Here is a 12823-nt window from a genome sequence, read left to right on the forward strand (position 1 = left end):
ACGCGACCACCCTCGGTAGCAAGACTGCGTATTTCTGCCTGGCTCAAACTCATCTCAGGGGGCTGGGGGTTCGTTCGATCAGGCACCCCCGTGCCTGTCTGTGTGCTTTCATTATCGTCATGTACGGGTATTTCCCCCAAATTTTCTTGCTCTGCTATTATATTTCGCAATAGCTCGGTTGCGGTTAGACCATTTGTGTTTATCATTCGTAACTGCTCATTTATTAAAAGACGTAAACTGTTAGTGTGACGTCTAGATCTTTCGGCTTCTTCGGCTTCAGAGTCTGAGTCTGTGCGCGCTCTTTTAGAAAGCATTTTGATATGTTTTATTTAAATCGTGTAAAACAAAAGCATGTGTAGGACTACCACATAAACAATAATACCACATCAATAACTAGTCACTACTAGTTTTTAAAACAGATACAGATAATAACCATCAAATTAAACAAAATAACATCACTCGTTTGAAATAAAAAATAAGGAAATGATCACCTTCTCATGAAGACCTCATGTAATTCCCGCAATAGTCTTTGAAGAATATTTAGTCTCTCTGAGAATAGCGACAATGCAATTGTCTGTAGCTGCAGGTCTTCCCGTGCCTGCGTAATTTCCCCGCGCACTGCCAAAACCTCACTACGTAATTCCCTGTTTTCGTTCAAAGTTTGCTCATGACAAACTCCAAAAAAATCAACAGCGCTCCTTAAATCAGTCGTATGGCGATTCTGCTGGTCTATCACTCTGTGTAGAAGTGTGACAACATCGCTTTGGGACTCGTACACAATGGCCTCGGTGTGTTGAAACGATAAAGGTTGGTTAGCAACTTCTAAAATCCGTAAAAAATTCCGGTTGGTGCTGCGAAGCATGTCATGGCTCAGGTTCTGGACATCACAACATCTGTATGGGGGCCTGAAACATCCTGCAGAGTCCTCAGAACTGCCGTCATCTGATGAATCCTGGTCAGAATCGAAGGCGTCCAACACCGCTTCCTGGGATTGTAAGAAAAACTCTAAACCCCTCTCGTCGTATTCATGTGCTAGATGAAACATAATAATAGGTTATTATATGAAATATTTGTTAGATGAAATATGTAAAAAAAAAAAAAAAAAAAAATGCAACTCACAATTGTCATTTGGAGAGTTCACGGCCGATTCGGTTCCGTGATATACCTCATCGTAAAATTGTGCTAGATGAAAACATAATAATAGGTTATTATATGAAATATTTGTTAGAAGAAAATATGTAAAAAATTTGCAACTCACAATTGTCATTTGGAGAGTTCACAGCCGATTCGGTTCCGTGATATAAGTCTGAAAACCGTTTCCTACACGGTGTTGAAGTGGACGTGCATTGTGCCTCAAAGTTTTGCTCTGGAGAATAAAAAAAAAAATTTCAATTATTATTTTAGAAATCTAGGAAAATATAAAATATGATCAGGTAAAAAAAAAAAAAAACATCGTCGCTCACCTTCGCATGGATATTCTAACTCTTCCCCGTTGTCAGAATTATAGCCCCCATAAACCTCCCGAAGACGCTTAATCCCACGTCCGGAGCCTCTGAGACCGCCCGGAGCAATAGATTGTGTTGCCCCGTCGCTGGATGAAGGCTCCTGATGCGTATCCTCGTCCGAAGTCGTATCGCTTTCGTGGGATCTGTGTGACGACCCGTAGCTCGACGACCCTGGCGTCCCCCAAGGTGTGACGTTGTCGTACGACCTACTGGTCTCATCCAATGGATCGGTCGCTACACTCGCCAATACATCCCCTGAGCATCCTAGCACGTGACTGGGGGAGCGTGATAATATGTTTTCGAAGTTATTCACTTCTGACGAATTTTCATTATAAACATGTAAAAAATCATCAGGTGAAACACCGTCTGGAAAGGACTCCACATCTAAAATCAGACAGATGTATATTAACAACAGTAATATTTTCAATGAAATGTATAACGTTTGGAAAATTTACTCACAAAGCTCGTTCAAAATTTCCATCAAATCTTCGTCAAAATATACACCCTCGGCTCCCTCTGCTGTTTCATGTTTAAAAATGAGAGAAGAAAATTAAACACTCATTTGTTATAATATTTTTGTAAAAAATAAGAAATAGACTACACCCTACCGTATTGATCTTCGGCCATGTTTTGTAGGATATCGAATCTGTAGACGATCTCGCTCAGTGTATATCGATCGAATGAGCTGGTCTCTTGTCTTCGTAAGACCCCCCCAAATTCAAAAACAATTTTTTTCCTCTCAACCCCTAAGTAAAACGATCCTCCGTCGGAAAACACATCTTTCTCGAAGAATAGTTCTTTCAACTCCGCATGGGATCTGATAGCTGATTTTACAACTAGAAAAACATATGGTGAATCTCATGATAGAACCGGGCCAAACATCGCTGATAAAAACCATGCAATAAAATAAAATAACCCTTGCAATAAAATAAAATCACGCTTCAGCAAAACTTCACAACTCCGCATGGGATCTGATAGTTGATTTTACAACTAGAAAAAGACACGTGGTGAATCTCACGATAGAACCGGCCAAACATCACTGATAAGCCATGCAATAAAATAAAACCACTCTTCACCAAAACTTCAAAAGAGAAAAAATAAAAACAGACCCCCCTCATGTTTTCAAACACATCAAGGGGGGTCAGACATTACGGAGCCAATAGTATGTGATAGTGTGTGTGTGTGTGTGTGTGTGTGTGTGTGTGTGTGTGTGTGTGTGTGTGTGTGTGTGTGTGTGTGTGTGTGTGTGTTGGTGTCTAGCGGTGAGACTTAAATTCTTTGGTCTAAACATTTAATTGTGCATTCATCTGTAGGGTAGTCATTGTTATGCTTAACAACTTATAGGCTCCTACAAGGAGTATCCATGTACGGAGTATCCAAAACCTATTTACATAGAGAGATATACAAATAATTATAGAATAAAAACCCCGTATTAAACAAATATAAAAGATTAATAAAAAAAAGTGTTTTCCCACACACGTCACGTGTGGGTGTGCCGTGGGTGGAGTCAGGGTGTGGGGTGGTGTACAGACTTTGCTGTCATCATTGCTGTCAGACCTCCTGTACGATCAGATGTGTTTTTTTATCGTGCATCCCGGAGATTACACTCTGTGCTCTTTCACACATGTTTAAACACAAAACTGGTTAAACTTATCTTCCTCTTTCAACGTTTTGCACAAACGATTATTTGTCTGATGACATTTTAACACTAACACTAACACTTATAAGAAATACAATTTATACTTTTAACATTTATACACTGTTTTAAAACTGGTTTTGAATGTACAACAGACTTTGATAAAACACTGAACTTACCTCGTCAACCTTACGGTCAACCTTCTTAAAAATAAATAAAAAATAAAATAAAAAAAGATTTGAAAACACATTGTTTTAATGTTTTTCAACATTTTTTAACGTTTTACATTTTTAAATCATAAAACTCTCACTGACACACTTCAAATCCTCACAACCCTGAGGGGAGGGGTGGCCGGAGGGGGTGAGGGAGGTGGAAAGAGGAGGGGGGGCCGTGGGAAAATTCCCACGGTCCAGGTGTTCAGACCGGAAGTGGGTGGGTGGGGTAGAAGGGGGCGTGGCTTGAGCGTGGGAAACATTTTATTGGGCAATAAATCACTCAAAGTGATGGCTTGTGCCCTTATACCTCTCTCTAATGACTTTGTCCCACCTCTAGTAATTGGCTTTTACAGGTGTTCATCTTGTGTGCTAAACTTCTTGAAATTGACCTCACCAGAGTGGGTGTGTGTGGGTATTAAGTGTGGTGTGTGTGTGTGTGAATTGGGGGTTACAGTAGGCCATTCCCCTCCTTTAAAGCTTTCTTTTGTTTGTTTGTAGTTATTTATATATTCGTTTAAAGTGTTTCTTTTGTTTGGTTTCTTTTTGACCTGTGAATATTGTGCCCTTGATGTTAATGTATTGATGGTTTTTAACTTTTTTTGTATTTGAATAAAGCTACCCCATCTTTTGTATTCCTTGGCCTATGTCTCTTTGCTCACCCAGATTCGGTAACAAACCTGTGCGCCCCCTATTCTGGGGCTGGTAGTTCCCGGTATATACCGGGTGGCGTAGTCGAATATTAGTATAACCATTGGTGCTTCTTACAATTCCTTCAAGTACCTGATGCCCCTCACCACATTAGTTTACATCTACTAGCTACATCACCTAATAGCTAGTCATGGAAGAGATAACATGTAACGTTATTAGCTAGCTACATACGATTACATCAACTACACACAACCTAACGTTACTATAGATAGACCATCTACGGGACAAGCCGGATTCCACCATATCTTTATGTACACAATAATAATCTTTTACATTGTAATCCTTTTATTTTAAATTTGGCATGTTTGTGCATGTCCCTGTGTGTGTAATAATAAACAGAGTGTGTGTGTAATAAGCAGAGTGTGTGTGTGTAATAAGCAGAGTGTGTGTGTAATTAGCAGAGTGTGTGTGTAATAAGCAGAGTCTTTGATTAGAGAGATTACTCTGTCTAGTAATCGTCTTTCATATCCTAATTTATGGCGCTACAGCCTGATAACTCTGTTTACGTTTTCTTCTCTGTGATCTGTATGTCATTTCTAACTAGTGTAACGTTACGTAAATACAAACATAATCCGGAATAACGTATTACAGTAGGTACTCAACCAGAATGCCTATTACCGCCGCGACTCGTGCCGCGGCAAATCCACCGCGGCAAAAATAAACTAGTCGCATTTCAAAGTCCTTCGCGAAATGACCGCCAGGTGGCGCAAAGGGGCATTTAGCAAAACAGCTGCAATTGCCGCATTTTGAAACGGGCTAATGTCAATTAACAGTAAGGATGAAATAGTTAAAACTGATTGAATATGTAAAAAATAAAATAAAAATAAACAAACGAAAGAGAATAGAACAAACCTTTAGAACAAAATAATAATAATAATAAAAATATAAATAGTTTAACCTATAGGCTAACAGATTCCGTTAAATTAAACGAAAGCAAAACGTATCATTTTAAAATGCCCATGTCGTGTGTGTGTCCTGGGTGTTTTAATATTTTAAAGTCAAAAAGATTTTTTTATTTAGGACAAAAACATCTAACTTTTCATAGATTTCCTGTAAACAATCCCGAGCGATTGAAACTGTGGCTGCTCGCGCTGAACTTGGATATAAACACACCTGAACATGTTCTTAAATGTAAGAGAGTGTGCAGTGATCACTTTTTCGACGATGATTTCAAACCCACCCAGCAAGGAGATCGTTGTTTTCTGAAAATTTCGGCTGTGCCCCATACGGTTTTACACCAAACGGAGGTATGTGTATGTTTGTTTTTTTACTATATTAAATGTATTGATGTTTTTTTCCTCGTCAATGTCTTTCATAACGTGTGACTGTTTATCACTAGTATTGTCCTAATACTATAGACGTGTTCATTTTTTTTTTTTTTTATCCGAAGAATCCGTATGGTGGAAATCTAGAGTCCCTAGCTAAAGACCATAGCGCTGAGCTGGAGGTCCAGGAAACAGGAGATTTTTGGGCTAATGTTCCACACTCAACACCAGTAAAGCAACAGGAATCTGATCCAGGAACTACAACGAGACAGTTTGCAGATGCTCCGTCCAAACTTCGTTTAATGCTCACAAGTCCTGAAAGTGTTGGAAAAAGGAAAACACCCTCATTATCTGGAATGTATTTTGCCCTGCCTGCAATACACTCCCACCAGTCTGTAAGTACCTTAATTTTTGAACAAAAAATTAATTGATTAAAATGTAGTATTTGCTAGTCTAATGATGTTGTATCATAAAAATAAACACATATACTCAAATTGAAGTATTAAATCGATTATTTAAATTAATATTTTATTTTCTGTTTCATTATAAACTAACTGTAATCAATGTAATTTCACAGTCCCCTGTGTATAATCAACCAGAACAGATGGAAGAGCAATTAGAAGAAACTTTGGAGCTTGATGTTAGCCTGCTTTCCATAGATCCTCCATCGGACAAGAAAGATCGGTAACACTTTATTTTAAGGTGCTTGTAATAAGCAGTAATTAACAGTTAGTAAGACACTTATAAGACCTTATAAGATGCATATAAGATGCATATAAGCATTAACTAATGATAATAAATAAATTAAATTAAATAATACATTTCTCAAGTATCAATACATTGCACTTTTAGAACAGCCGAACAAACATAAATGGTAACACAAACTCCCAGGCCCTTAAAAATTGAGCTTCCCAAGAGGGAGTAGTTTCCCTGATCTCTTCAGGGCCTGGACCTTTAATTAACCCTTATATGAAGTAGTTAATGCTTATATGCATCATATATGCATCTTATAAGGTCTTATAAGTGTCTTATAAGGTCTTATAAGTGTCTTATTAACTGTTAATTACTGCTTATTACAAGCACCTTAAAATAAAGTGTTACCGAAAGATCTTAGTTTTCAGCCACTGAGTTCAACATCAACGTCTACCACAAGCACAGAAGAAGAGGAATGTGAAATGCATTGGAAAACGAAAAAATGGATTGTCAATGAGCCTCATGTCATGGAGCTGTTCAAAAGATGTCAAGAATGCGGATCAGTAATAACAAAGACCACAAAAGCATCTGTGGGAAGTCTTCTCCGTGTTCACTGGGAATGTGAAAAAAAACACAAAGGAAAGTGGAGTTCTTGCAGTGATGTTAGGGGAATGCCAGCTAATAATCTTCTTGTTTCTGCATGTACACTATTCACTGGAGCAACATATACTGACGTCGCTGATTGGGCCACTTTGCTCAACCTTCAAATACCCCATAAAACCACTTACTTTGACATTCAGTCTTCATACCTTGTTCCAGTCATTGATGAAGAATATAAACAACAACAGAAAGCAGCAATCAATGACTTACATTTACAAACTGAACTCTGTAATCCAGTTCATTTGTCCGGAGATGGGAGGTCAGACAGGCAAGTAAATGTAGTAATTTTTTTATTAGTATTATTATTTTGAAAATATTTTAGAAAATTTAAACAATACTGACATGTTTTATGCTTGTGATTATTTTAGCCCTGGATTTTCGGCAAAATACAACACATATAGTTTAATGGATGACACCACAGACAAAATTGTTCACTTTGAATTGGTGCAGGTCAGTTTACATGAAATAATTATATATCCTGTATGTTGTTAATTTTAAGTAACCTTTGTAGGTGTTCATTATTTTAAAATGAAGTACAGTAACATTACTGGCAGTTTTTGCAATGTTATGTACAATATAAAATGGTTTTAATGGTACAAAAAATAAATATGTTGGTAGTTTTGAACAGCATTTGAAAATACACACACTCCTTGTTTATTTATCATGGTATTGCATTTCAGGTTACAGAAGCATCTAGTTCTGTGGCCATGGAGCCAGTAGGATTCAAGAGGGCAGTGAACACAATACAAGAACAAGGAATCAAAATAGACGTGCTGACCCCAGACAGATCACCATCTATTCGAAAGATTATGCGTGTAGAATATCCAAACATTCACCACGAATTTGATGTCTGGCATGTGGTCAAAGGTAAATGTCTCATAAGAGACTAAAAAAGAGATATTAATTATGAATTATCAAAAAAGCTTACTTATTCCTCTATAGGAATATACAAAGTGTTGTGTGCATGCAGCCAAATGTCAATGCGTACTATTTGTTCAATCCTTTTTAAAAGTTTTATAATTGAAATAATATTTTTTTTAGGACTTTCCAAAAAGTTGTGCTCCAATTCAAGATACAAGGACAATCGAGAGCTGCAGCCATGGACACGAAGTATTTGCAACCATTTATGGTATTGCTGTGCAACTTGTGGAGGTGACCCAGACGTAAGTTCTGTTCTGGAGTGGAGGGGAGGGGGTAGATATAATGTATAATAATGTCTTTTTTACATATTTATACAGGAACTGATCGAGAATTGGAAGTCCATACTTTATCACATTACAGGTGTGCACAGTTGGATTGAAGAAGGAAATCCGAAAAAATGCAGACACAATGATCTCAGTCTGGAAGAGCAACACAGAAAAAAATGGCTGGGAAAAGACTCGCACGCCTTCCGCACACTGCAGAATCTGGTTCTGGACAGAGGACTTCAAAAGGATTTGAGGCAAATGGCTCTTTTCAAACACACCGGTAAATTATTTGTATACAAATAGTTTAGATAGTCATGTACATGTAGGTACAGCATATACAATTTTTAAATTTATCTTTAGGACAACTGGAGGTGTTTCATTCTGTCCTACTGAAATACTGCTCCAAGAACCTCCATTTTCATTATGCATCCATGGTTGCACGAACACAACTCGCTATCCTTGACCACAATGAAAATGTAGGTCGTCAGCAGGCAACAACCACTACTGGTAACGCCCGTTTCACACATACTCCGTTTGCAGTGCGTATGCGGTGCGTATTTTTTTCCGTACCCATGTTAACAGGTTAGAGCTTTCACACTGCACGCGGATGCGGTCCGTCGATCCGTTCCAGTTGCGGTGCGTATACAGCAGTGCAGAGATCGTTTCCGCACCGAGTCTATTTCTGCTGTGCTGCAAACGCTGAATTAAAGTGACAGCGCACGGTTCGTGGTCAAAATGAACACAGACTGACCTGAATATGTAGTAATTTCACCATAAATGCATTTAATTCAATAAAATGTAGTAATCTCACCATAAATGTATTTAATTAAATAAAATGTAACCATAAATGCATTTAATTAAATACTACTTTGTTCACAGTCATATTTTTACTTTAAGACCGGGGTAAAGCAAAGAAAGCTACAATTTACTTCAACAAGGCCACATAATGAACGACACTCGTCTCATTCGTTGAGGTGGAAAAACAAGTTATTTGTGACATGCAATATTTATTGTATACAGATTTGAATTATGCAAAAGAAAAGGTATGAGTCTGCTGTTTTTGTCAATTTTAAGTTTTAATTTAAAATGTTTGCGATTTTAATATAAGTACATGGTTAAATATGTTACCACTTGCTTGAGCAACTTAATATATAATCTAGGCCTATATAAAAGTAATGCATTGAATAATACGTTGTTTAAATTGTGTTTTAAACGTGAATAGGCCTACAAAGAGAATTGCACTGGAGGCAAAAACTTTTGCTGCTGATAACTTGATTTGATTGATGATTTTTTGAAATACAAATAGTGAGTAAATGTGTTTGTGGTACAGCCGCGGATCAGTTGCGCACTGCAAACGCACGCAGCATATGTGAAAGCACTATAGCGCGTGCTGCTCCTGTACCGCATACGCACCGCAACACGCACCGCATACGCACTGCACACGGAGTATGTGTGAAACGGGCGTAAGTCGAAAACAACCGATTGTGCGTAAGTACAAAAGATTGTACAATATGTTGGGTTATGACAATAGATCTAAGTTAATCAAGTTGAGAAACAAATGCCGACATTCTATTATATTAATGTAGTACATACAAATTGTATAATTTCCTCTTATATTTCTTAAATTTTCATTTAATACAGGTTTACCTCGGTACAACATTGTTTTCCCCAAACATACAAAAGAATGGGTAGCTAAAGCAATTTTTGAAAAAAAAAAACTCAAAAAATCAAAGAGACTCTGGTTGAGAAAGTTGTACGGCGGCGGCTGGACACCAGCGTTGTTTACAAGGACAGTTCTTCTCATTTGACTCATCACCCATTGCCGCAGAACATAGCCCTAACACCAAGGCCTGACAAGCAAGAAGTAATTGCAAAGCGTTTATCACGATTTGGACACTGATTTACTTTTTAAATGTTATCGTCTAATGTACAATTATTTTTTATTTTTTTACTCAAGTTGTACATTTATTATTTTTTTGTATGTGTGTATCTTACTGATTTAAAAAGAAAAAAGAAAAAACACTGTTGGTGAAAGAAAATGTATATTTATGGTGTTAGTGTGAAATATATGGTTCTTACTGATGGTATCCTAAATCAGTTATAATTAAACATCAACGACTGTAGTTATCTAATTTGTTTTATTTTTAAATAAAATAAATTACAATATGCATTTGTGTGAGACATCAATAATTGTGTTGTGTTGATGTATATACAATAACAAATAACATTGACTATGAAAAAATTAAGCAATTACATTCATTAAAAAATATTAACCAAGCAAAAACCAATTATTTTAATCAAAAATGTATGTTTTTAATTTGAATCATTATATCTATAGAAGACTAAAAGCCTCTTCTGCTTCTCTGAAGCCTACATACATTCCTGATGGAGAGGGGTATGACCGTCTGATGGCATTGACAACACAGGACGGAAGAACCCTCCTGTTGCGTCTTCCCAATCTCTCCCCTTTCAGCATCCATTCCAGCACTATCCTGTATGCCACCAGCTGGTATTGACTGTAAAATAAATTGAATGTGTGCAATCAATCCCTTTTGAAATATATAATGTTAAAATATGAAAAATTATAAAATATGTATAACATACACTCACCGGCCACTTTATTAGGTACCCCATGCTAGTAACGGGTTGGACCCCCTTTTGCCTTCAGAACTGCCTCAATTCTTCGTGGCATAGATTCAACAAGGTGCTGGAAGCATTCCTCAGGGAGTTTGGTCCATATTGACATGATGGCATCACACAGTTGCCGCAGATTTGTCGGCTGCACATCCATGATGCGAATCTACCGTTCCACCACATCCCAAAGATGCTCTATTGGGTTGAGATCTGGTGACTGTGGAGGCCATTTTAGTACAGTGAACTCATTGTCATGTTCAAGAAACCAATTTGAAATGATTAGAGCTTTGTGACATGGTGGAAGTAGCCATCAGAGGATGGGTACATGGTGGCCATAAAGGGATGGACATGGTCAGAAACAATGCTCAGGTAGGCCGTGGCATTTAAACGATGCCCAATTGGCACTAAGGGGCCTAAAGTGTGCCAGGAAAACATCCCCCACACCATTACACCACCACCACCAGCCTGCACAGTGGTAACAAGGCATGATGGTTCCATGTTCTCATTCTGTTTACGCCAAATTCTGACTCTAACATCTGAATGTCTCAACAGAAATCGAGACTCATCAGACCAGGCAACATTTTTCCAGTCTTCAACTGTTCAATTTTGGTGAGCTCTTGCAAATTGTAGCCTCTTTTTCCTATTTGTAGTGGAGATGAGTGGTACCCGGTGGAGTCTTCTGCTGTTGTAGCCCATCCGCCTCAAGGTTGTGCGTGTTGTGGCTTCACAAATGCTTTGCTGCATACCTCGGTTGTAACGAGTGGTTATTTCAGTCACTGTTGCCCTTCTATCAGCTCGAACCAGTCTGGCCATTCTCCTCTGACCTCTGGCATCAACAAGGCATTTCCGCCCACAGAACTGCCGCTCACTGGATGTTTTTTCTTTTTCGGACCATTCTCTGTAAACCCTAGAGATGGTTGTGCGTGAAAATCCCAGTAGATTAGCAGTTTCTGAAATACTCAGACCAGCCCTTCTGGCACCAACAATCATGCCACGTTCAAAGTCACTCAAATCAACTTTCTTCCCCATACTGATGCTTGGTTTGAACTGCAGGAGATTGTCTTGACCATGTCTACATGCCTAAATGCACTGAGTTGCCGCCATGTGATTGGCTGCTTAGAAATTAAGTGTTAACGAGCAGTTGGACAGGTGTACCTAATAAAGTGGCTGGTGAGTGTATAATCATAATACACGGAATACTTACTCTACTGTTAGGGTGCCACCAGGTCCTTGGGGCCTCGCATGGCGTCTCCAGTTGATTTTGGGCAAACTAAAAAACACCTCCAGAACGCTTTTGCTCAGTAACGGTGGAAATCCACTTTGTTGAGTAATGCAGCGATATGTAAACTGGGTCTCATCAGCTGACTCATTGATAGACTCTAACGGCGGGATTGAAATGGTCCAGTCGTGGCAGCACTGGGATTCTTCCTCCGTTGGCAATGGTTGGCATTTGCCACAAGTGCACCACCACGTCTCGTTCGATCTTTGTCTGCCCGATGCTTGAGAGGTGTGTGTCGCCGCAGCAGTCTCTTCCATCTGCCTAATTTCTTCGTCTGTGTATTCAGGTTCAAAAAGGTAGGGAACGGCGAAACACTCCATCTCATCTTCTACTCTACGTTCAAAATCGTCCGACATTGTTGTTTTACCTTTTAATTCCTTTTTTTGTAAACGGCGTTTGAGTTAGTTTGCACGTTCAACTTGTAAACACTGACTCTGTACTTCCGGCTACGTCAACCGTGACCTTTTGAACGTAATTGCGTATTACGTGACGTTACAAACGCGCCTCACAGAATAGAGCAAGGCTAGCATTTGTCCTTAGAAAACGTACATTTTTGGAATAAGTTTTGAAATAAGCGATTGTTTCGCATGATAAGACCCTTATTCATCGTCTGGTGTCGTTTAAAGACATTTTAAGCTGCATCTGAAACTGTTATTAACTGTATTTTGGACCTTGGACCGTATGGTTCCCATTTAAGTCCATTATATGGAGAAAAATCCTGGAATGTTTTCATCAAAAACCGTAATTTCTTTTCGACTGAGGAAAGAAAGACATAGGCATCTTGGATGACATGGGGGTGAGTAAATTATCAGCAAAAGTTTTTTCAAAAGTGAACTACTCCTTTAACAAGCAGAATCTCTGAAGGAGAAAACCGGAATTTTTATGTCACCGTTATGGAGATCAGTCTGTGTTTTAGTTGGGCTCTTGACCCTTAAATCATTAACTTTAGATGTTGTTTGCCTGCTGTACGTGAGTTATAACAGCCAGATGAACAACTAGAATAGGTGATCTGATGGTGTTGGTTGTGTTTTAACAATCATT

General features: G+C 38.5%; 2 protein-coding genes across 2 annotated transcripts; one reads left to right on the plus strand and one right to left on the minus strand.

The window, feature by feature from the left end:
* The first annotated feature begins 6437 nt into the window (after nt 1–6437).
* LOC130094848 (uncharacterized) lies at nt 6438–9813 on the plus strand. Its single transcript, XM_056261345.1, has 7 exons — nt 6438–6950; nt 7051–7132; nt 7363–7549; nt 7724–7845; nt 7921–8149; nt 8230–8376; nt 9511–9813. Exons 1-7 carry the CDS (start codon nt 6505–6507, stop codon nt 9675–9677), a joined length of 1380 nt encoding a protein of 459 aa, XP_056117320.1. The 5' UTR covers nt 6438–6504; the 3' UTR covers nt 9678–9813.
* A 388-nt stretch (nt 9814–10201) lies between these two features.
* On the minus strand, nt 10202–12627 carry LOC130094862 (uncharacterized). Its single transcript, XM_056261398.1, has 2 exons — nt 11708–12627; nt 10202–10385 (listed from the first exon to the last, which is right to left on the minus strand). The coding sequence occupies exons 1-2, from the start codon at nt 12136–12138 to the stop codon at nt 10202–10204; spliced, it is 615 nt and encodes a 204-aa protein (XP_056117373.1). The 5' UTR covers nt 12139–12627.
* Between the last annotated feature and the right edge of the window lie 196 nt (nt 12628–12823).

The sequence above is a fragment of the Rhinichthys klamathensis genome, unplaced genomic scaffold, assembly GCF_029890125.1.
Source record: "Rhinichthys klamathensis goyatoka isolate OS25496 unplaced genomic scaffold, OSU_Roscu_1.1 h1tg000010l_1, whole genome shotgun sequence".
NCBI lineage: Eukaryota > Metazoa > Chordata > Actinopteri > Cypriniformes > Leuciscidae > Rhinichthys > Rhinichthys klamathensis.